This window comes from Phoenix dactylifera, unplaced genomic scaffold (genome assembly GCF_009389715.1).
Source record: "Phoenix dactylifera cultivar Barhee BC4 unplaced genomic scaffold, palm_55x_up_171113_PBpolish2nd_filt_p 000051F, whole genome shotgun sequence".
NCBI lineage: Eukaryota > Viridiplantae > Streptophyta > Magnoliopsida > Arecales > Arecaceae > Phoenix > Phoenix dactylifera.
The window spans coordinates 1,499,350-1,524,597 of NW_024067670.1; the positions used below are offsets into that span (position 1 = coordinate 1,499,350).

The following is a 25,248-nucleotide window of genomic DNA, read 5'->3' on the forward strand; positions in this document are numbered from 1 at the left end:
TCCCTCCCTCCCCCGCTCACTCTCTCCTTTTCTCTCTTTCCTTCTCCTTCTCTACCTCCAACAATGGTTTTCGTTTCCACTGCCGGAACAGTTCCGCCGACCCTACCTACTCCCACCATTGCAACATTTAGGGCATTCAAACATACACAACCTTGCCTCATATGTAGAGGCTATTTGTGTTTTGAACCCATGATACCCAAGTCACAATGAAGCAACCTTACCATTGCACCAAGGCTCTCTTATTTAAAAAATAAAATAAAATAAACTAGAATGTTAATGTTGTGGAGGAAAGGCAATGGATGGCTATTAATTAACCTATTGTTTAGGACTATAGGGTCCACATTGCATTTTAAGAATAAATGCAATTGAATAGTCAAAATCAAAAACTAGCTGGAATTTTCTGGGGAAAATATGATACTTGTATGAAGTAAAAGACCTATGGGAAAGAATTATAATTTTAATCAAGAATAATCGGAAGAAAGGCAGGTTAGGACTTGGAAAAACACCAAACAAAAAAAGTGAAAGGTAAAGAAAGAAAAAGATAAAACCAGACTCACTGTGAAAAACAGGAATCACATGTAGGGCTGCAAGCCCCATGCTTATTATATGGCACGATAAGAGAAAAAAGAACCTCAATACATTCATATTCTGCACTTCATATTTAAAGGGTACAAAAACCCCTTTTAGACACCCTAAAGTACCATTGCAATGCAATGCTTACTGTTCATAAATGCAGCATGATTAGTACCACTGCAACAACTAGACCCATCAAGCTGTCAACTAAGAATTGAGATAGCCAAATTTAAGAGGAAAACAACACTAAAAACTAAACGTAGCCAAAAATTAAGAGGAAAACAGCATCATAACAAGAACTTAAATCTTTCTTTCGCTTCTGCTGCACAGGAACTCACCTCGAGTTCTTTCAAGTCAAAACTCTGCTGATTGATCTTAAATCTGATGTTTACATATGATGAATCCCCATCATTGGATGCCATGTCATGAACCCACTTGAGGTATGATCCAATCAAACATGATTGTGCATGACTAAACTAAATCTTGCTTTGAAATGGACCTAAAGTTTATCACTTTCCGTATATGCTTTGCCCATCATAATGTTGCCTTGAGACACATAGATATTACCAATGTGTATTTCATTTAATGTTGCAATTTCTTCAAACTCTGGTGGAACTTGTGAGCCAACTTGTTCGAAAGTAAGTTTCCTGACTTCTTTAATTTCTTCTTAGGGAAATTCAACTAACAAACTACCTTCTTGTGAATGATCCAAACTAGATCTCACCTTTTTTTACTAACATCATTGCTAAATATCTATCATCTACATCTCCATCCTCACTTACAACATTAAGCACCTCAAATTTAGCAAATCTCAGGAAGCATTTCTTTGTTCAAGTCTTTAAGGCCTTGCGTGTTTTCCAGTTTCTGGGAAAGCTTCTTCATTTCTTCTTTCACTTCCATAGTCAAAAAAGTGGACTTGACCCTATGTCCCAATCTGATGTAAAGACACTAAATTGTAGCTTTCAACATTACCTTCAACATTCTCGCTTCTACACATGTTTGACAACTTGAAATTTCGAATGCTTCTTCCTCCTTCACAAATTTCCTCTCTAGGAATCTTCCCAGTAAAAGTTTGGTCATAATTGTTTCCATGCAGAATAGCAAAGGGTGCTTTACCATAGGGAGGCAAAAACCTCTCCTTAAGCACCTTCTTCTTCTCTTGCCAATTAATAACCCTATATGCTTCACCACATGTAAGCATGGGCTTTCAACTTCATCTTAGTTTAGCATATCTGCATCTAGTCAGGCACATCAAAGTAACCTCCTAGATTGGTGATCCAATCTAGTAACACATATGACCCTGGTTCTCCTGTGAAAACTTAACCTTCTATGCTTCAGGACATGTTAGCATGGGCTTTCAATTCCGTCTTAGTGTAGCAGAGTCTCATCTAGTCAAGCACCAAGGAGCCCGCCCAAAAAGACTAGCCAAATAAGGTATTATCTAGATTCCCTGGCCTTGTATAAGTACTCAGGATCCTCCTAGTGCACAATCGATATGGAACTAATGACATGACTGCACATGTTCTCACATACTAAACTTTTTTGATTTTGTCTCTTTACTCTTGTTAATGACCATTTTGGTCCACCCAAATATCAGATTGACCTAGCCTCATACCAAAATGGATCCTAATATTAGGATTTAAACCTATGAAGATAGCTCAATATCTATAGATTTTCATGTTGGCCAAGATATCTCAATTTCATTCACCTGCTAAGTTAAAAAAGATACCAAACTGTAAAAACCTCAGTCTAAAGACTGATTTCTACTATACTAAGTAGAGAAAACTTCACTCGATCTTATAATTCTTATATCAACAAATTTTTGATTTTTTAATCTTAGATAAATATATTATAGACTTCCTTCACACTTGCCTATCTAGGCACTTTGGAGGATAAGCGGATGGGCTTGTCCATGTGAGACCCATGCAAGAGTGTGTTTAGACCTACATTGGCTATGCATTGGGATATCTAGGGTACTTACAAAGCCAAGGACCCCATACAATAACTTTTGACTAGCCTTTTCAAGTGAGGTCATGGGTCATTACAAATGGTATCAAAGCAAACCAAGGCCATGGCCCATAAGGACTAGGAAGCAATGCAACATGGGCCCTTTGTGGACTAACCACAAGCCGATTATGGTGTTTGTAATTGAACTTGGACCCTTTGCTTGGAGAAGACACTAGGGCATAAATGTGGGAAGCATGTGAGGATCCATTGATTCCATTCCATGTCTATTTAGTCCCATATTGGCTATGCATTTGGGAGATTTGGGTAATTATATAAAGCCAAGAATCACAAACAATAAATTCTAGCTAGCCGTTTTGGGTGGGGTCTTGGGTCATCGCAGTCCATGGCAATCACAATGTTGTATGGTGCAATGCACACATTTGATAGTATATGGAATGATAAAGCAATAGATAAGATACCAACAGGAACTTAAATATTTAAGATACCAAAACGCAGGGTCAGCGAAACTGTCCCGAACCGGGCTGTTCAGGGCAAGGTTGGACAAACCGACCGAACCGACGTATCGGTGAAGACCAGTACCGGTTCGGTTCTTAAAAAAAAACGTGTGCATTAAAAGCGGCCACGCGGGATAGCGCGTGGGCTCACTGCCCCGCACGACGAGCTCGTGCGGGGAATCGCGCGCGCGGTTCCCCGCGCGTCGACCGCAATTCCCACCGCGTGGAACGCGCGCGGGCACGAGTCGGGGACGCGTTTCCCCACTCTCTCGTTCGCCCTCTCCCCCGCCTCCTCTACTGTGTTGGTACGGGGCCGGCAAAAAACGGTACGGGGGCATACCATTCGGTATTGCCGAGCAACCAGTCTGGGCTCCGGTTTCAGCACAGCCGACCTTGCCAAAACATGTTAATACATGAAGTACAAAAAAATACTTACGAACTACACAATGCAAATCTCAATCAAAATCAACACAAATATCTCTGATAGTTTAGCATGCCAAATGTATATGAATTAGTTATGTTCATCTAGTAAAAAGATGCATGCACAAACCATTAATTGGTTTAAATTAATAACAGCAACACGAAAAACAACTTATACTATTGCAAGATGCAAATCTCTATGCGGACTAGCATATGATTCCATACAAGTCTAGACCTAGTGTTGTAACATTCAACAAAATATATGTATCATGTTGGTCCACAGCCTATATACTTTTACACTCCTTCAAGAAGGTGGCGAGTGGTTTAACTTGGAACAATCAAGATAAATGTAACACGATAAGTCCTATAAGCTCAAGATTATATCATTGGCTTTTAATCATGTCCTACAAGATATAACTTCCTAATCATTTATCGTCGTTTGATGGTTTAGTCTTTGTATATAAAACATCAGTTTGGAAGTCAGTCGCAATAGTTGTGCTAGTAAACAATCCCGCTATCTAAGAAAATACTTGGAAAAAGAACCCTATATAGTTACAGCTAATATCTACCTACAAAATTTAAGATTGTTTAACTCGAGTCAACTCAAATAAGCCATAATCCCAAACTAGTTGAGGTCGGCTGCATAAATATTTTTCCGCCATTCCACTCTACTTAGGGCTACAATTTCTGAAAGATGTAGAAATTTCAAGTTCTTACATGCTACTTCAGCCCAAATGATTTCCGGTCTACCTCTTTCCCTCTATCCTTCTACATGTATCAACTCACTCTTTCATACCGGTGCATCACTCGGCCTACATTCTACATGTCCAAAGCATCTAAGCCATCCTTCTCTCAATTTGTCCTCACTTGATGCTACTTCTACCTTTTATAAATAACATCATTTCTTATTCTATACTATATATCTATCTCAACATTCTCATTTCAGCCACACTTATCTTGTAGAGATGTTTTCTAACCGCCTAACATTCTGTACCATAAAGCATAGCCGATCATGTGGTTGTCCTATAAAACTTTTCTTTCAACTTGGCAGGTTTATGGTCACATAATATCCTAGTTGCACTTCTCCATCTTTTCCAAATTGCTTTAATTCTATGAATAACATCATCTTCAATCTCCTCTTACAGATAATCGAACCCAAATACCAAAAATTATCATTTTTAGGACCTTTATAATCATCAATTTTCACTCCATCTCTATTTTTAATTTTGCTAAAACTACATTTCATGTATTCCGTCTTAGTTCTACTTAATCTAAAACCCTTCGATTCTAATGCACTCCATAATTCCAACCTATGATTTAACCCCAACATTAGTTTCAGCCAGTAAGACTATATCATCTATAAATAGTATACACCAAAAAATATCGCCATAAATATACCTAGTAAGCTTATACATAATTAGCACAAAAAGATAAGAACTTAGAGCAGATCCCTGGTGTAAATCAACTGTGATCGAAGACTTACTAATACAACCACCAATAGTTCTCAAACTAGTAACCGCTCCATTGTACATGTTCTAATCGCATTAATATATCTAAAGGAAAATTCTTTCTTTTCTAACACCCATTATAAGATTTATCTAGGTACTCTATTATATGTTTTCTCTAAATCAACAGAAACTATATGAAGATTTTGTATCTTTTTTTTATATTTCTCCATTAACCTCCAAAGGAGAAAAAATAGCTTCTATAATCAACCTTCTTGGCATAAAACAAAATTAATTCTCTGATATGTGTCATACCTCAATCTATGCTTAATCACCTTCTCCCAAAGTTTCATCCAGTGGTTGATGAGTTTAATACTGTGGCAGTTAAAACAATCTTGAATATCACTTTTATTCTTATAAATCGATACTATAGTGCTCTTCATCCATTCACCAGGAATCTTCTTCATCTTTAAAATCTTATTAAATAAATTAGTCAACCATGTTACTCCCACACCATATAAACCCTTCCAAATCTCAATAGAGATCAATTAGGTCCAACCACTTTTCCTTTTTTTAATCTTTTTCCATAGGCTCATTTACCTCAGATACTCTAATTCTATGTGTACACTTAATATTTCTATCCTCAATGGAACTAGTAAGGCTTCCTAAATCATTTACATCACTTTTATCAAATAGCTTATCAAAATACTTCTCCATCTTTCTTTGATCTCGTCCTCCTTAACCAAATTTTTTTAATATTCATCTTTGATGTATTTAACCTGAGTCAAGCCTCTAATTTTCCTTTATCTTAGTCCTGCAATCTTATAGATATCATTCTCCCCATCATTAGTTTGTAACTTGCAATGTAACTTTTTGTATGCTTTAAATCTAGCCTCTTGTACCGCTTCCTTAACTTCCTTCTTAGCCACCTTCATGATTTTATCTTTTTCATTTAATTTTTTGAATTTGAATGTTTAGATTTTTTATAAAGTGTACAAAATATAATATGCCAAAGAAAACATTTCCAATATCATTTTTTAGGATTTCTACGATATTTCATTGCGTAACAAAAATAACACAATAATAATTTCAAATTTTAAAATTAAAGTATATTCATGAATATCAAAATTAACTTGTGCATCCGAACACACCCTAGATGTCATCAGTAGAGCATACAGACGGTTGAAGACGTGGACTTGCATAGGCTTAACAAATTTATAATATCTCATTATCAATGATAATTGGAGAAAAATATACTTAACGATTGTACTTTGTCACAATTGCATTTGGTCTGCACAATTGGTTCGCATGTGGAAATCAGCCTAAACGTACTGATACTTAGAGATGAATGGCATTCCATTTCCAATCTATTCAGGATTAGGAAGATGAACTTCTTTTCATCATTAGTACCTAAGAATAGACTGCAATTAAAGTATGGGTTGCTCGTCTACAATGTTTTTAAAACCAGACTAGACCAGATCGGACCAACTAGTTCGACCAGTAGAATCGAGAATTGATCGCCAATCTAGTTCGAGTCAAAGGGTATTTAAAAAATGGTCAACAATTGGTCAAATCTGGTAGAACCAGACGAACTAATCCAGATCGGGAGTTCTCTTCATGGTAATGGCCCATCACCACAATCAACGCTCCAATGAAAACTAGTGTTGGAAGAATTTTGCAGCCACCCAAACTTCTTTTGGAACCGAACATGAAGAGTGTTCCTTGTTTGGCGCTTTGCTTTGCACACACTAACACTACTGTAGAAATTATGGAATGAATATGATTTTTAGTTTTGGAAGGATTCTAAGTGGCTAGAGCCTAGAAGTCTTCCAACTTTATTGTTGTAATGGCACTTTTTACTGTGGTGGTGGATCATAGCCATGAGAATCTTCGGTTACTTTGGACCTTATGCCACGACCTTGTCACTACTTACTTGGGGCACCCTAGTTATGACTTCCACCACAACAACAATTACAGAAAAGATATCACTTTACCAAGAGAAAAAAAGGAAGGAAAGGCAATGGTGTCAATAGCAAAGATGTTGCATAGCATCAAGCAGCTTGGACTTAAGGTGGTGGCTTACCAAACAAAGATCTCAAGCATACTAGTGGATCAGATGAGTCGAAGTTGTGAATCATTTACTAGTTGTTACTACTTATCTCTATTCTTGCTTTCAGCAAATTCTTTTAGTTGTTTTTGAGAGGTATTGGGTCTCTGGTTTTTTAGAGGTATTGGATCTTTCCTTCTAATGCCATTATTGTTGGCAACCTTATGCTAAGTACCGCCCATGGTTTATTCCCTGTTCTTTAGTCAATTTGTCCTAGTGCCTCCAATAACCATAGTCACAAGTTTAGCTATTTGTCTCTCCCTTTCTTTGACATGAGCTTTGTGTTGAATTTGTAGACAAGTAACACACACTCCTGGGCACTACATAGAACATGCTTATTGTTTGAAACTCTATATTTTTGCATGGTTGTTAAACGAACTAGAGACACATGGGCATTATAATGTGTTGCTCTTTAATTGATCAAGGCATGCAGAGGATACAAGTTTTGATGTATTTGTATGTGGATTTGAACTTTGTATGAGGACTTTGTTAGGATCACGGTTTATGGATTGGTTAGGAGTTATTATATTGATCTAGATTCATATTATTTTGATTTATTTGCATGAATTTGGTGTACATTAATTAAAAATAGGCTAAAAAATTCTATTTTTATCTTTGCTATTTTTTCGTTTTTTTTGATTTTTTTCTTTTTTCTGATTTTCCTATTTTTTATCATTTTTGAAAAATAAAATATAATTATGACATCATAATGACACCTTGCGCACATCACCGACTGGATTGGCCAGTTCGACCGGTCGACCCAAGAACCGAACAGCTTGCTAGTTTGTTGTCCAGTCTGGTTTTAAAAACACTGCTTCTATATAGAAAAAAATAAAAGAATGTGTCAGTGTTCATCAGCAAGCACCGAGATATTGCTCAGCTAGGGATCAACCAAGAGTAACCATCCAACCATTTTATGAATAACAATAGGTAAGGCATAAAATACATTCAATATATCTGGTGTAGAGTAAAGCAGACTAACTCAATAATTCATTTATGAGTGTCACTTAAAGTAATGAAGAAGGGTTATTGACCTTAAATAACAATGCACGATGTCGAGCCAAACCAATTGTTAAACGGCCCAGAGGCAACACCATGTTTCCAGAGCTTGCTCTTAAATAGTTACTAAGATTTTGATATGATTTCAACATGCTTTCAGGATCATAAAATATTCCACCCATGTAGTTGGCAACCAAAATAGCAAGTCTCTGCACCAAAACACTGGCAGCAAAATTAGAAGATTCTGACCTTGATTCAAGAGTCATCATTAAGGCCTTCTGCTCAAGTTTTAAGAGGTCAGCATCTTCAGCTTTATTGACCAATACAGCTTCCCAACTGATACTATCAGAAACCGGCATTCCTTGCAGATCAACAAGGGAAGGCATCTTTACTGATGAAGACGCAACCAAAATACCATAGAGGTCATAGAAGCCATCCAAGATCTTATCATCATAGCTAAGGGCATTATAATTCTGTGAAGCACAAACAAATCTACCATAAGAGACAAGTCAAAAAAAGGATTAAGTCGTGACAAGAGAATCGAAACCCAAAAATTTGGAACAATATTTCTTGATATAACTAAAAAAAGAAAGATGCTACAGTATACCACCATATTAAGAGCATCCATATATATGTCGTTCTACCTGGATAAAGTTTGCTTGCAATGAAAATATAACAACACTAAAAGTCACATAATAATCATGAATATTAAATGGAAAAGCAGTCTTTTTTTCCCAATAATCATATCATCATCTAGCCTTTTCCAAACAATTTGAGGTTGGCTTTTTCAGTAATCATACGAAGATGAAATATGCCAGAAGGAAACAACATACAATAACTAAGTAGTGGCGTGATGCTAGAAAACAAAAGAAGCAAGAGAATTGCTGAACATATCAATTTAAACTTGGAAACAGAAAATGGTAACATGAAACATGAGAACAAGGTCAATAACACCTCAAAATGATGAATGGTTTCTTTTGATTTCAAATTGGCCTAAATGCATCTGGCTTCTTAGATTTTGCAGAAGTTTACAAATAATATCACAGCACAATGATATTGTAGAACTAGTTCATGTGATACAAGCATATTACTGAAACTTGTAGTCCTGGATAACAATACGGAAACAAAATGCAAAAATTTCTAACAAGGACACCACACTGTTTGTTGAATAAATTAACATAACAATTTACCATGACTTTTTTATCATATGACATGAGAACAATTAGCATGAGAATAAAATGTAATTATATACATTTGAAAAGGGCAGCTGGACCCACCTATCTAGACCTTTCCTGAATCAGTAACTCAGGACATGTCCATTTCATTTCATACCAAACGCCAAAGAATGCCAAAAAAATAAATTTAGAAAAACAATTCAGATGCTGAATGAGAATATTGAACATGTTTTGTACACGGGGTTCTATTAATAAAATGGAGTCAAATATGTTGAAGATTACATGAAATATCTTTCACTGTCCTCTACAAGTTATTGGGTCTGTTCTGAATCTGACTGTGTATGCAGCCTGCAAATGGAGGGTATTTTCAACCATTTAACTTAGTCAACTAGCACAAAAATAATAATTGTTCAATTAGTACCTTTGTTTGCCTTTCTTTTACATATTTTCTCTCTTCTATTCTTTTCTTTTCTCTCTTCTATGCATTTCTTTTGTTGCTTTCACAATTCTCACAGTATGGTTGCATCTTTTCAAGGAATCTATTATCAATCAGCCAGCTCTGCTACCAGTTGGATGAGTTAAATGAAATGCATGTTTGATCTTATTGCCCATTGATCAAAATATAAAATCTCATGATATTACTGTTTTATAGTGTTGTTGAGATATGTTCTTGGATCGCTAGGTGACTTCATATCTACTGGTTCCCATCTTCTTCATAATTCTAGTTGCTTGCTTGAGATTATAAAACCATATAAATTTCATAAAACAAGCAGTGACCTTTGTTTGCTTGTAAATCATGCATTCATGTTTATATATTGCCTTATGCACATTAATTGATTCCTTAGAGGATCTGGAAAATAGAAAGACGATGATGACACGTGAGGAAAAAAAATCAGTAGACAAATCAAGGGTTTAAATACTGGTGGGACAGCAGGGCATCACACCATTCCAAGTCTCAGGATAGGCCACCTTCCCAAGTGTCGGGATGGGAGAGGTCAAAAAATTGACCAGGATAGAATAGGGCATCCACCATCTCAAGTATTAGTATGTAGCAAGGTCAGCTGAACCAGGCCAAACCTCCCAGTTCAGCCAGTACCGAACCCGACCCGATTGTAAATCAGGTCTGTTCGCTAATAGAAACGGTTCCGGCCCGCAATGGGACCGGATGAAACCGGTCCTTTTCGGGCCGGGACGACCGAAATCGGTTGGAACAAGTTGGAACCGTGGAGAACTGGTCAGAACCGATCGGAACTAACCGGTTTGATGTCGACTCGGTGCGAACCGACCGGCACCGAATCAGGTAGCACTGTGGCATTATTGCCACAGCAGCAGTGGCCTGCTGGAGGCTATAAAAGCCCCTTCAGCGGCATTGGGAAGGCCCAAGAAGGCCTTTCCAGCGGTGAGTTGCCACAGTGCCATCATCACCACCTGTCCAAAAAATCCACAAACACTGATTCAGGCTATCAGAAAAAAGAGGCAAAGTTAAATAAGGTATGCTTCCTCTCCCTTATCTCGTTCTTTTTTTCTTTCTAGAGGGGTTTAAAATATTAGCTCAAATATTGCAAAATAAGAGATCATACCAAATTTTTGAATTTGGGCTTGATTATTTTATAAGTTGTAGATCTATGGCCGACGTACACGCTGACATAAAAATTTTTATTTTTAAATTTTATATAATTTCTAAAATTTAAAAATATTTTTTGAATTAAAAAAGAATAAAATTTTTAAAAAATATATATATAATCAGAAACATATTTAGGGGCATGCAAACTATTCTATATAAAAATTTGGTGTCCATTAATTCAAGTTTTGTTGCAATCATGCGCACAGTAGTCTAAGCCTAAATTTAAAAAAATTAAAAAATAAATAACTTTTTATGCATGCCTAAGAGCCTAGAAAAATATATGTAGCATCTATTATCAGGTTCTACATAGATCTGAGCTAAAATTTATTTTTTAAATATTAATATTTTAAATTAATTTTAAATAAAAAATAATTTAAAATATATAATTAATACTAAAAATTAGTAGTACGTATTACATAATTCAGAAGTAATTTCTGAGGTAGAAATCATATTTTTCTGAATTTATGATATATAAATATTTTTAAAAACAAAAATTATTAAAAATATATAAATAAATAAATAAATAAGAAAAATTAAGGTTATGTATTAGATAAATCAAATGTATTTTTTGAGAAAAAAATTACTGTCCTTGTATTAATATTTTGCTAATCTTAAATAATTAATAAACTAGCGTACTTGATCGATCCGGTATAGGAATAGAGCTATCAAGAAAAAAGGACCTATAGCGTGAATTGGCTGGGAGCATGAGCAAATGCTCTCGGGCCGGCAATAGTGGCAATGCAACTAGTGTAATACAGAGTTCAGCAAAGGAGAAATAATTCGTGGCAGTAGGAGAAAGTGGGCAGGCATAAGGCTCGATTTGGTCTCTCGTACTACAAATCGGGCTTCATTCTGCAAGCAACAGGGCATATCCAAATTTAAGAGGACCTCCTCAGTTACGAAGGCCGTTAGCAGAGGCGGTGGCCGGATTGCATCTATACTGAAGGCTTTTGGTAGCAAAAAAAAGTCATCCAAAGAGATTCTACCAGGAGTAGCAATCCATAATTTAAATCCACTTGCCTCCCCAGTAGAGATTCGAAGCAGCAGAGGGTTGACACAATGCTGAAGAAGAATAAGAAGAATAAGAAAAATGATATATGGCAAGCTATTAGATCCTGATTCTACTTCATCCACAACCAGCGAATGTGGTAGACAATACGTACTACAGGCTGTCGGTCCCGATGTAGATCCTTCAGGCCTGAAGGATATCTATGATGAACATCTTGACAATAATAAGGGGCTAAAGAAATAGATTGTCTCCTATAAAAGCAAATGGCCCATATATGGACTGACTATGATGTGTGATGGTTGAACCAATCCTATTAGAGTGTTGTTCTTGCATGATCTATAATTGCATAACTAACAAGGTAGGTCATGCTACTAGCCACTTATAAATCTAAATTTCATGATAGATCTCACTCCTGCCTGAAGTTGCCATTGACAGGATTCAACACCAATTTAAGAGAAACTTATAAATGTAATAACCCAACTTATATTAGAAAATACATATATCTGAATGTTCGTGGACATACGAAAATGAATTAGTTTGCCAAGGTGTTGAGTGTTGTTTAGTATCATAATAGATTATGCATCTTAGAGACTTAGACACTAGTGCATAAGACTTTTCTAGCCAGAATTTTGGATTTTAGCAATATTTAGGTATAATAAAATTTATAAAAGGGATTTTTGTATAGATACCACTGTAAAAATACACAATTTCATATTTACCCTTGCAATGTTACAATTTACATATTCATAATCCAGTTCTTTTTGCATATTTACCCTAGCCATTACCCTCAATTTGGGTACCATTAAATGACATCGTTAAGCTACCATCAAAGTGTTATTAAATTTACAAAACCACTTTTTTGATCTCAAAGAACCAGATCTAAAAAATTTAAACTAAAGATTGTTTAAAAGCTGAATCAAATTCCTATGAAGTTAAAAATAAATAAATAAATAAACTTAACCACCACGACAACAATTGATGATAACATAAGATGATGATTAATCATACTTATATTTGATTGAATTGAATTATTTCTACTGGCTTATAATATCTAAATAATCAATTTTTTTAACTCCGTTTTGATAGAAATTTTGACATACTACATATTTCATTTTAGTCTTTGGATATTCTTAAAATTTTACTATTTAAAACAAATAAAAGATATTAATTAGTAGTAGTAGTTCTGCATATTTTTCTACATGGTATATATTAAATTTTCAAAAAAAAATCTAAAAAATTAGATGACCTATGAATAGTTTACATTTATTCTTCCATTAAAAAGTAATATAAAATGCACATCAATATTATTTAATTAAATTAAAAATTTACCAACAAATATGCATATTCTTTCCTATTTGACATAAAAATAAAATAAATATATTTCATCTCAATCTTTTGAATATAAACTTAATTATTTAAAATAACTTATATGATGTATTTTAATTATTCTCAAATGAAATTAATATTTTTTATTTATTTTATGCAATAAAATGCTGAAAGTATCTAGAAAATAAAATGGAGTATATTTATTTTTTTATTTACTGTCAAAGATAAAAGAATATTCATAGCTATTGATAATTTTTTATTTTAAATATTGCTCTACCTTTCAACAGCAAAATAAACATAAAATAATCATAAATCATCTAATTTTCAAAAAATTTCTAGAGTCATTTTTTCGAAAAGGAAAAATGGCTATTCAAGTATTATAAGCTAATAGAAACAATTCAATTCAATCATTATAAGTAAAATGAATCATCATTTTAAGCTATCATCAAATGTTGATTTGGTGGTTAAGATGTTTATTTTTCACTTGATGGTTAGGGATTCGATTTAGCTCTTAAAAGATATTTTATTTAGATTTTTTTGAGCGGACTCTACGGGGGTCAAAATGTCATTTCATATCTATTTTTGGTAGATATCATTTCATAAACCTAATAACAGAAATTTAACATGTCATCTAATGGTTACCAACAAAGAATGAAGGTAGGGGGAAATTTGTAAAATGAACTAGATCTAGGGAAAAATATGCAAAGTGTAACTTTGCGAAGATAAATACCCAATTGGGCATTTTTACAAGGGTATATAAGCAAAATTCCCTTTATAAAAATTTAAGTTTTAAGACATTCCTTAGCATTTGAAAAGTGAAATTTTGACTCAAAGCATTTGAAAATTGAAATGTTGACTTGGAGCCAAAAATCAAGTTTTGAACGAGAATTGGGAAATCAACTTTTTATTCTTGAGGAATTGAAATTTTAAATACTTTCATGGAATTCAAATGGGTGGTTCCTCCTTATTTACATGTAATGCCTGAAGTTAATGGAAATGGAATGAAACTTAGTCCACTTGTCTCCCAATCTGTCCTTGTTAGCCTGCCTACAGAGCCATGCACATAACCCACTTGAATTGGCACCATCCCACTTAAATGACCTAAGGCAACCAACCTACTTGGGAACCAACCTGGTGAGCCCCGATAGATGAACTGCCCATCCTTCCCTATAAATAGGGCAAAGGAGATCAACTTAAAGAGGGAAGAAAGAAGTGTGGGGACTGTGTGGACCTTTAGAGAGAGGAGAATCAGAAGAAGGGTTTCATTAACATCAAATTGTAAGTAATTATGTCAATGCTATTTTGAATTTAGGTTTCATTTAAATAGTGTTTTGAAACTCGTGATCAGTTTATGTTCATCAAGGGTTTCGATTTCTAAACTGCATTGTCCTTTCCTATTTATATGTTTTTTCCTTGTAAGTAACTTCTCCATACATCCTGACTTATTAAGTACTATTTATTTAAATTTTGAAATCAATCTCAAGATTTCATATTTTGATACTCCAAGTTGCATAGTCTTTTTCAAAAACTTTTGAATTTCTCTGCAAATAACTCTTCCATGACTTTAGAAATTAAGGTTTTAAGATTTGTTTTCGGATTTTGAATCTCTTAACTCACATCCATGTTTACATGTCTTTAGAAATTTAGAATCCTTGCATCTTTTCAAAAATCAGTGGACTACAAGTAATTCTTTCATGTGATTTGGAGCCAAATTCTATTTGTTTCTTTGAAGCTTGCAGTCAATATCAAGATTCTGCCATTTTGAAGGTCTAAACAATGATATTGTTTCTCAAGTTATGATCTTTGGAATTTCAAACTATTTAATTGACTTCAATTTTAAAGTTGTATAGAAATTAATATATTCTTATTTGTAAATCTGAATTTCAGTAATAAATTTATTTTCAGTCTTTTTTTTAACTTGGAAACTTCAGAATTATGTGATGTCAACCCTAAAGGATGAATTTTGATGATTACAAAACACTTGAGATAATGTTGTGTACTAATTATGTTGGCTTAATTGTGAAGTTTTATAAGTCAAGAAAAATCAGAAGAAATGAAGCATTGCAAAATCATTAGTTCTTCATAAACACTTTATTAGATATGTTCTAAAAGGAAAATGATCTTAATCTAATCCATGGAGATCAAAAATGAAATCTAAAGTTTTCTGTTTGAAAAACTTGAGTCGACCCCTAAGCAAAAAGAACAAGTTTGAGTTGACTCTCGCATGTTTTCTTCAAGTGGCACAGTCAATGAGTCGACCCTTGTATAGTTCAAATTAAACAAAGAGCTTTTACCACCTGAGACAAAGTTTAAAGAGTCGATCCTTGTTCCAAATGAGTCGACCCCCGAAATTGAAGAGTCGACCCTTGCATTCGAAGAGTCGACCCCAGTTCAGTCTCAGCGTCAGACAGAAAAATTATTGGATGAGTCGACCCTTGTGTTTAAAGAGGCGACTCCTGAATAATATGAGTCGACCCTTAAGGTTAAAGAGTCGACCTTTTGAAGTTATCACAGCAAGAGCCGTCTTAATATCTTGAAGTGCCGACCCAGGATAAACATGAGTCGACCCCTAAGTTACATGAGTCGACCCCTGTACTGCTAGGACCACAACGAGAAGCTTGCAACAACAACTTTTGTCTTCTTCTGTAACAGAAAAGATTCCCATCAGAACGGAAAGAAAGTAATTCAAATCCCTCTGAAGAACTCGTCTATAAATTCAAGGGAACCTTAGAAGGGAAACAACAAAGGAAAAGAGAGAAATATTCAGTCAAAGAAAGAAAAGTTTCCACAAAAGAAAGAAGAAAAAGCTAAACAATTCATCATCCTCACCGACATTCATCTGAAACTTGCTCCTGTAAGAAAATCAGTCGAAGCTTCTCATCACATCAAGAAGAGTTGGTGTTCGAGCATTGGGACACTCCTCCACAGCCAACCTCTTCATCAGCTTCAACTTTCATTTTTATTGATTCATTCTATATACTCTGAAGCTTTAAGTTTTCTAGTTACAGCATTCATTTATTTGGATTATTTGTTGCTGTAACAGTTTCAATTGTCTGAAACTTATAAAGGCTCTTCCAAGCCTTGATTGGAAGTTGCTGAATCGGAAGTATTCAGCAAGGAAAAAAGTTTTTGGTTGGTTTGTCTGAAAACCAACTGGATTATTTGTGAGCCCGGAAAAACAAACGGTGTAAAATTTTTGGTTGGTTTGTCTGAAAACCAATTGGGTTGTTTGTGAGCCCGGAAAACAAACGGTGATAAATTTTCGGTTGGTTGCCTGGAAAAACCAACTGGATTTTTGATTATGAGCCCGAAAAACAATCAGGCTGTAATCTGCTGGGTTATAGTGAAATCTCAAGCTAGGCTTGAGGAGTGGATGTAGGTGCTGGGAGTGCACCGAACCACTATAAATTCTGATGTTTGTGTGTGGTTTATCTCTCTTCTTCCACTGCATATTTCTAACTGCTTTCCTCATCTTATTCACTGCTTTATTTGTGCAACTTTAATTCCGCTGCTAAGTCTACAAGTTACTAGAAGATAACTGTAACTCAGTCACTTCACGCTATTAATTTTAAAAGACCCAATTCACCCCCCTCTTGGGCTGCACCTCTGGGCAACAAGTGGTATCAGAGCCTGGTACTCATAGTAACTTTTTGATCTAACAATCAAGAGTTAAAGATCATGGCAGCCATCATGGGATCCTCTATTGCCGAAGGGCAATCTACCAACAGACCACCTCTTTTCAGTAGCACAAACTTTACTTATTGGAAAGCTCGTATGCGTATTTTTATTCAAGCACTTGACTATGATTTATGGACTGTTATTGTCAATGGACCTCACACACCAACTAAGATTATAGATGGCATCACCTTATTCAAACCTGAAATTGAATGGGATGACCATGATAAAAGAATGTCTCAGCTGAATGCAAAAGCCATGAATGTTCTTTACTGTTCTTTAGATGCAAATGAGTTTAATCGCATATCTATTTGCATGACTGCTAAAGAAATCTGGGATAGGCTGGAAGTTACACATAAAGGCACTAACCAGGTCAAAGAATCTAAAATCAGTATGCTAGTGCATATATATAAATTATTTAAAATGGAAAACAGTGAGTCTATAATTGAATTATTTACTAGATTTACTGATATTATAAACGGCTTGAAAAGCCTTGATAGATCTTACTCTAACAGTGATCTTGTTCGAAAAATTCTTAGGTCTCTTCCTAGAGCATGGAAAGCAAAGGTCACTGTCATCTAAGAAGCTAAAGATTTCAACTCTCTCCCACTGGAAGAACTGCTGGGTTCCTTAATGACTCATGAGCTTTCAATGAAACAAAACCTTGAGGAGGACGAACCCAAGAAGCGCAAAACCATTGCTCTTAAGTCCACTCTACATGAAGATGAGAGCGAGGATTCTGAATCTGATAACAGTGAGGAAATGGCCCTGATTACAAGAAGGTTCAGAAAATTTTTCAGAAGAAATAGAGAAAACTTCAAGAAAAGGCCTGTAATCAAGGAGGAGCAAAGCAAAGAAAATAATCATAAGAAGCAATATGTTTGCTGTGAGTGCAAAAAGCCAGGACACTTCAAAACTGACTGTCCTTTATTAAAAAAGGCTCCGAAAAGGTTAAGGAAGAAAGCTATGCTAGCTACTTGGAGTGACAGTGATGACTCCAGCTCTGGAGAATAAGAACAGCAACAAGAAGCTGCAAATTTGTGTATAATGGCACACGAAAATGAGGTATATTTGAATACTAAATATGATTTCACTTTTGATGAACTTCAGGATGCTTTTACTGAGCTTATGATTGAATATAAAAAGCTTAGTTTAAAGAATAAGGAGCTAAAGATTAAGAACCAATCATTGGAAAAAGAAAATGCTCTGCTTCTGAATAATGAAAAGGAACTGCATGAAGAAAATCTGAAGTTAGCTAAAGAAGTTGGAAAACTGAAACCTATAGTAGACAAATTCACCCTAAGTTCTGAAAAATTAAATCTAATTCTTGAAAATCAGAAAGTTGTCTATGATAAAGCTGGTTTAGGATATAATCCTCGGAGAAAACATAAATCATTGAAAAACATATTTGTAAAGGCAACTTATGTTCAACCGAAATCTGCACTAGTTAAGTTAGACAAACTGAAACAGAAATACAATGCATGCAATCCTAAAAGCCAGAATCTTGTAAGTAATGTTTCATTAAAAAAGATATGGATTTCAAAAGGAAGTATTATTGCTAACCTGCAAGGACCCAAGAGAGCTTGGGTACCTAAAATGAAAGCCTAAATTCTGTTTTGCAGGAGTGTCTAGCATCCCATGAATCAAACAGAAGATGGTATTTGGACAGTGGGTGCTCTAGACACATGACAGGGGATGAATCCCAATTCATGTCCCTCAAAAAGAAAGATGGAGGAATGGTTACCTTTCGTGATAATGGAAAAGGCAAAATCATTGGTATTGGTAACATTCGGATCACTCCAACAACTTTTATTGAAAATGTTTTATTGGTAGATGGATTAAAATATAATTTACTAAACATTAGTCAATTCTGTGATAAAGGATATGTTGTGACTTTTGAATCATTTATGTGCTTAGTTTCTAGTACTAATGACAGTGGTATAATATTTACTGGACATATACATGAAAATGTGTATTTGGTTGATTTAGATCAAATACTCATGAAAAACGTGGATTGTTTGGTAGCTATGAAAACCAAAAATAGTGAGGCTAGCTGGTTATGGCATCGAAAATTAGCTCATGCAAGCATGGATTTAATTTCAAAACTCATCCGAAAAGAACTTGTTTTCGGCTTGCCTAAATTATCATTTGAAAAAGATAAAATTTGCTCTGCATGTCAATTAGGAAAACAGACCAGAGCTTCTTTCAAATCTAAAAATGTTGTCTCCACAACTAGACCTTTAGAGCTTCTGTACATAGATTTATTTGGACCAACTAGGACTGCAAGCCTAGGTGGAAAACTATATGGATTTGTTATTGTGGATGATTTTTCTAAATATACATGGGTTTTATTTTTGGCGCACAAAAATGAAACATTTTCAGCTTTCACTAAACTGTATAAAAAGATTTCAAATGAACATGGACTGCAAACCATCAAAATTAGAAGTGATCATGGAACTGAATTTGAAATCATGACTTTGAAAATTTCTGCACTAAAAATGGTATTGATCATAACTTTTCTACACCAAGAACACCCCAACAAAATGGAATTGTAGAGAAAAAAAATAGAACTCTTACTGAAATGGCTAGGACAATGTTATATGAAAGTAACTTACCTAAGTATTTTTGGGCTGAATCTATAAATACAGCTTGTCATGTTCTTAATAAAGTTACTATTAGATCTATTCTAAAAAAAACCCCTTATGAGCTTATGAAAAATAAGAAACCAAATCTTTCATATTTTCATGTTTTTGGTTGCAATTGTTTTGTTCTAAATAATGGTAAAGACAACTTGGGAAAGTTTGATTCTAAATCAGATGAAGCTATTTTTCTTGGATATTCTTCATCAAACAAAACATATAGAATATTCAACAAGAGAACTCTAGTCGTAGAAGCATCAATACATGTTATTTTTGATGAATCTAATGACCTTTCTTCAAGAAAGAATGTAAATCTCGATGATGATGCAGGAGAACTTAACAAGCAAATCAAAAAGTTAACCCTAAAGGATATTTCTGCATCTGAAAATTCAGAACATGATGAAAATCAAAAGAAGAAGATCAAATGCTTAAAGGTAAAACTAGTCTACAAAAAGAATGAAGGTATGCATATAGTCATCCTAGAGACTTAATAATTGGTGATCCTTCATATGGCATTAGGACTAGATCTTCTATTAGAAATGTTTGTAATCACCTTGCATTTGTTTCTCAAATAGAACCAAAATCTTTTGAAGAAGCTGAAAAAGATAACAATTGATTAATGGCTATGCAAGAAGAACTAAATCAATTTGAAAGAAACAATGTTTGAAATTTGGTTAGAATGCCTGAAAATATTTCTGGAATTAGGACAAAATGGGTTTTCAGAAATAAATTAAATGAAGATGGAATTAGAAATAGGCTAGATTAGTAGCTAAAGGATATAATCAAGAAGAAGGAATTGATTTTGATGAAACATTTGCACCTGTAGCTAGACTTGAAGCTATTAGGCTATTACTTGCATTTGCATGCTTTATGAATTTTAAATTATTTCAGATGGATGTCAAAAGTGCATTTCTAAATGGTTTCATAACTGAAGAAGTTTATGTAGAACAGCCATCCGAATTTGAAAATCATAAACTTCCGGATCATGTTTTTAGATTGAACAAAGCACTTTATGGCTTGAAGCAAGCTTCTAGAGCTTGGTATGATAGATTAAATAACTTTTTAATAAAGAGTAATTTTTCAAGAGGAAATGTTGATAAAACTCTATTTATTAAAAAGAAAAATGCTGATATTCTGATTGTTCAAATATATATTGATGATATTATATTTGGTGCTACTAATGAAAGTTTATGCGAAGAATTTTCTAAGCTCATGCAAAGTAAGTTTGAGATGAGTTTGATGGGTGAACTCAACTTCTTCCTTGGACTCCAAATCAAGCAAACAAGAGATGCAATCTTCATCTGCCAAAGCAAATACACAAAGAAAATCTTAAAGAAGTTTGGTAGGAAGATTCAAAACCATTAGGTACTCCTATGAGCCTCTTTTGTAAATTAGAAAAAGATGAGCATAGTAAATCTTTTGATTCAAAGCTCTATAGAGGAGTAATTGGTTCTCTACTCTATCTTACAGCAAGTAGACCTGATATAATGCATAGTGTTTGCATGTGTGCAAGATATCAAGTAAATTCTAAAGAATCACACTTAATTACTGTTAAAAGGATATTAAGATACTTAAAAGGAACTCAACATTTAGGTTTATGGTATTCTAAGACATCTACAATTGACTTAATTGGATATTCAGATGCTTATTTTGCTGGTGTAGATTAGACAGAAAAAGTACAAGTGGAACTTGTCAATTTCTTGGAACAAACTTAATCTATTGGTTTAGCAAGAAGCAAAATTCCGTAGCACTATTTACAGCTGAGGCTGAATATATTGCTGTAGGAAGTTGCTGTGCCCAAATCCTATGGATTAAGCAACAACTCGAGGACTATGGCATAAAACAAAATAAAATTCCTATAAGGTATGAAAACGCTAGTGCCATAAATCTGACTAAAAATCCCATACAACACTCAAGATCTAAACATATAGAAATCAGATATCATTTCATAAGAGATCATGCTCAAAATGGGGATATAAAAATGGAATTTATAAATACTGATAAACAAATTGCAGATATTTTCACTAAACCTCTTAATGAAGAAGTCTTTTGTAAATTTAGAGGTAAATTATGCATTTGTGATCCATTTTGATGACTGATTATGAATGTTAAATTGCATATTTTGATTGACTATTATTGGTTGAATTTTAGTTGATTTGATATGTGGTTTGCAATCAATTTTTAAATCTTATTTAAAAACATTTTGTCTCTTGAACTGTTTGGGGAGACGACTTATGTGAATGAGGAGTCGACTCATGTAGTAAGGGACGACTCTTAAGTTAAAAGAGTCGACCCCTAACCTACAGGAGACGACTCTTAAATTAAAAGAGTCGACCCCTAATCTACAGGGAACGACTCATAAGATGAATGAGTCAAGTAAAGTGAAACTATTTTAAACGGATTCTAAGAACGCTCTCTCTGAAACATTGAACCTGAAACGTTTCATTCCTCTTAGAACGTTTTCAGTCTTCAAACACTCTTTCAAACAAAAAATCTCCAAAAATCCTAGAAAATCTTTTCGAGATCCCGATTGATCTTCCAATGGTGAGAAGAAAGCAACTCACATCCGGACCAAAGAGGAAAATACCACTCCGCAAACTAAGAGGAGAACGAAGGCTAGGGCAGAGAAAGCCGTGAATCCACAAAGACAAGAAACGCCGCCACCTCAGCCCGATTCGTCCCTTCTGTCACCTCCGTCTTCCGTTTCAAAGCAAGGTCCCCTCTCCATAAGAAATGTCTCCACCGGAAGAAGAGTGGATTTCGAGTTTTTGGAGAAGGAGAACTTCCCATTAGGTCAAAATCTAAAGATGGGTTGGGAATATCTGTGTTCACTAAATGTGCCAACCTATCCAAACTTGGTACGAGAGTTCTATAACAATGCCAGATTTGGACAAGGTTGATCTCGTCCAAGGTTAAAGATATTCCTATATTGATTACAGAAGAGATTCTCAGAGATGCTCTTCGGATTCCAAATGATGGAGAGAATGGAGATCATTTAGAAAATAGAAATGAAGGGATAAGCACCATTCTGAATAGAGAAGTCACAGAAGATTGGACTGAAGTCAGTGCCAATCAACTGAATGCAGAGATGCGTCTGTTGCATCACATGATTAACAAGATGTTATTCCCAAAGACAGAAAAATTTGAACATATCTCAGAAAGAGACATACTAGTAAGGCATCATGTTATTCAAGGACTACCACTGAACCTACCCTGCTTGATGATTAGATACATGGAAGCTCAAGGACAGAGAAAAGGAGCTTCACTTTCCTATGGTATGGTTCTGACATTAGTCTTCACTTACTTCAATTTGAACTTAGAAGGGGAGACCAAGAAGGAATTACTGTACTCAGATGTCTACAATGACAAATCACTAAAGAGAATGGGATTTGTCAAAACAAAAAAAAAATGGATTCATAAAGAAAAAGAAATTCAAGATGAAAGTGGTCATCTTTCATCTCAGTAGCTTGGACTCATCTCAGTTCAAGCTCAGCTTAACTAGAAAATGAGTAGAGCTCAAATAGTTTTTGGTGTTCATCTTTATAGTTGTTGGAGCTCGGCTCATAAATGAGACATGCTTGAACATGAGCCAATTGCCAAAAACAATAGTGAAGCTTGGCTCGATAAACACACAAATCAAAGATTATATGCACTAAGCTTAAACAGTTGAAGTCAAGTTGTTTAAGTTCCGGACATATAAGATCTAATTCAAGTGGAGCAAAGTTCAAGCAACCTACTACTTGGCTCGGCTGGTTTGCAACCCTACACATGAGCAGGCTCAGTCCAAATATCAATGGGAACCTCTACCTAGGTGGTATGTGTGAATCCTTGGCCAAGTGGTAAGAGTGGACCTCGACGATACTTAGTGGCCTCATTTGCATTTATCAATGAGGATAATAAATGGTCTTTTTCAAATTATCAATGAGGATATGAGTGGCCTCGCTTATATTTGAAATGAGGATATGAGTGGCCTCGAGTGAATAACTAAATCTTATAAGAATATGTGAAAATTCAGAGCTTAATGAAAGGGTGTTTTGATCATGATCATTTTCTTCCTTATAAGAGGGATTTAATTTCCAGAATTTTCTTCACTAAGATCTTCCATTGAACCTTTGCTTTAACTTTTGGACAACTTTTCAATATATGGTTTTACATGACTTATTGAGTCCTTTCCCGAACACGTGTTATGAACTTCTAATAGTATCTTATTCCCCCTCAAATACTTTGACCTATCAGTTTGATTCTGAAATGATTTTAGTAAATTTATATTTGAGTTCTTTAGTCATGTTCTTCCTGTGTGTTTCAACTAAAAAGTCATTTGTTTTCAGTGGATACTTACATTTGGACCACAGTCAAGTTGCTTACTAAGCTATGTAGCTCATGTAGCTCACTGCATTTATTACATAATCTTTTCAGTGTGATTAATGAGGAAGAGGGTCTTTTCATCAAAGAGAACTTGATAAGTGGAAGTTGCCTTTCTAGTGTCAGTGAAACAAAACTGGAAATATAGTATTTTATGCTTAGTTAAATTGCCAAGGGAATGTCCAAACTTGCAAGTGGACTTTCTGTAAGAGATGGATGATAATGCAAATGTTATTATAATTTGACCAATATAAGTTATTTTTGAGGAGGATTAAATTTTGATGCTAGTTTGATAGATAATGGTGGTCACATCTAGGAATTTGATCAAGTTTTTCAAGGTGTGACAATGAAACCCTTACAACTTGATCGGTAATATACCTCAACCATAAAGCTAACCCCATTCAGTGACAAAAGGGGCAAAGGTTTTTTGTTGGGGGTAATTTGATCACTTCTCCAATATAAATATTCAAATGGTTGATAAATCACTTACTATGTAACCTTGTTCTTCTATAGCTTTGTTCAAGATGCTAAAACTTATCCAATGTACACTATACGATACTGAGCTAGATGGTACGGAGTGTACCATCATACCGATTTGGTACCAGTATACAGTATGAGAGACATATCGACACTTGGTACATCGAACCGGCCCCGTATTGGGCGTACTGACATAGTAACAAGGTAGCACCGGTACAGGGCCCGATACCGAGATGGCGTACCTTGCTTCAATCAATTTCTAATATAGATAAATTGAAATAAACACGTTATATATTTCATCTGGGTCAAGAGAAAAATTTTTTGAGCACCGATTTTGGGTAGTTGCAATCCTTCTTAACTATAAAGCCATCGCTTCAGGCTCAGCATTCTTTTCTTGCTCTGGTATAGGAAATAAATTGTATAACAAGATAATTGCTATTAGAAAAGATGATGTTTAAGGAGGTGTTATAGGTGGCTGTGGTGGATAGGTTTGTAGAGGATGTTGTCAGCAAGGGCGCAGAAGCATAAAAAAGTTCGCTTGTTACATGCTCTCTAAGTAACTAATTTATATCGTGGAGACCAGAGAAGAGACAAGATCTTTAGAGTAAACATCGAACGACAAAGCAACCTACGGTTGGACAGGAAACTGGGACAGTTTGCCTTGGCCGCCTAGGTACAGCTCTTTCTCCCTCCCTCTCCTTCTCCCTCTCCCCCCTCTCCCTGTCCCTCTTTCTCCCTCTCTTCTTTTCTTTGACCCTATATTTCATAGGATTAGGGTTAGGGTTAAGGTTCTCTCCCCCTCCCTCCCTCCCTCTCCCTCTACTTCTCCCTCCCCCCTCCCTCTTCCTGTTTTGGTACGCCCCAACATGGTACGGTATAGAGTATAGACCTATATTGCACCGAACCGATTGCCGGTCAGTACAAGCCTCGATACCGATCTGGCAAACCTTGGTGA

General features: G+C 35.1%; 1 protein-coding gene across 8 annotated transcripts in view; it reads right to left on the reverse strand.

Moving 5' to 3' along the window:
* LOC103695944 (probable serine/threonine-protein kinase SIS8) overlaps positions 1-25,248 on the reverse strand; it is a 98,302-nt gene that overhangs the window by 71,429 nt on the left and 1,625 nt on the right. For all 8 annotated transcript variants that reach the window (XR_005507008.1, XM_039116087.1, XM_039116090.1 and 5 more), the window contains one exon: positions 8,042-8,479. Coding sequence is in view for 7 of the 8 variants with exons in the window: in XM_039116087.1 (XP_038972015.1) it covers positions 8,042-8,479 (438 nt within the window). In the remaining variant the exon portion in view is untranslated. The remainder of the gene's footprint in view (positions 1-8,041; positions 8,480-25,248) is intronic.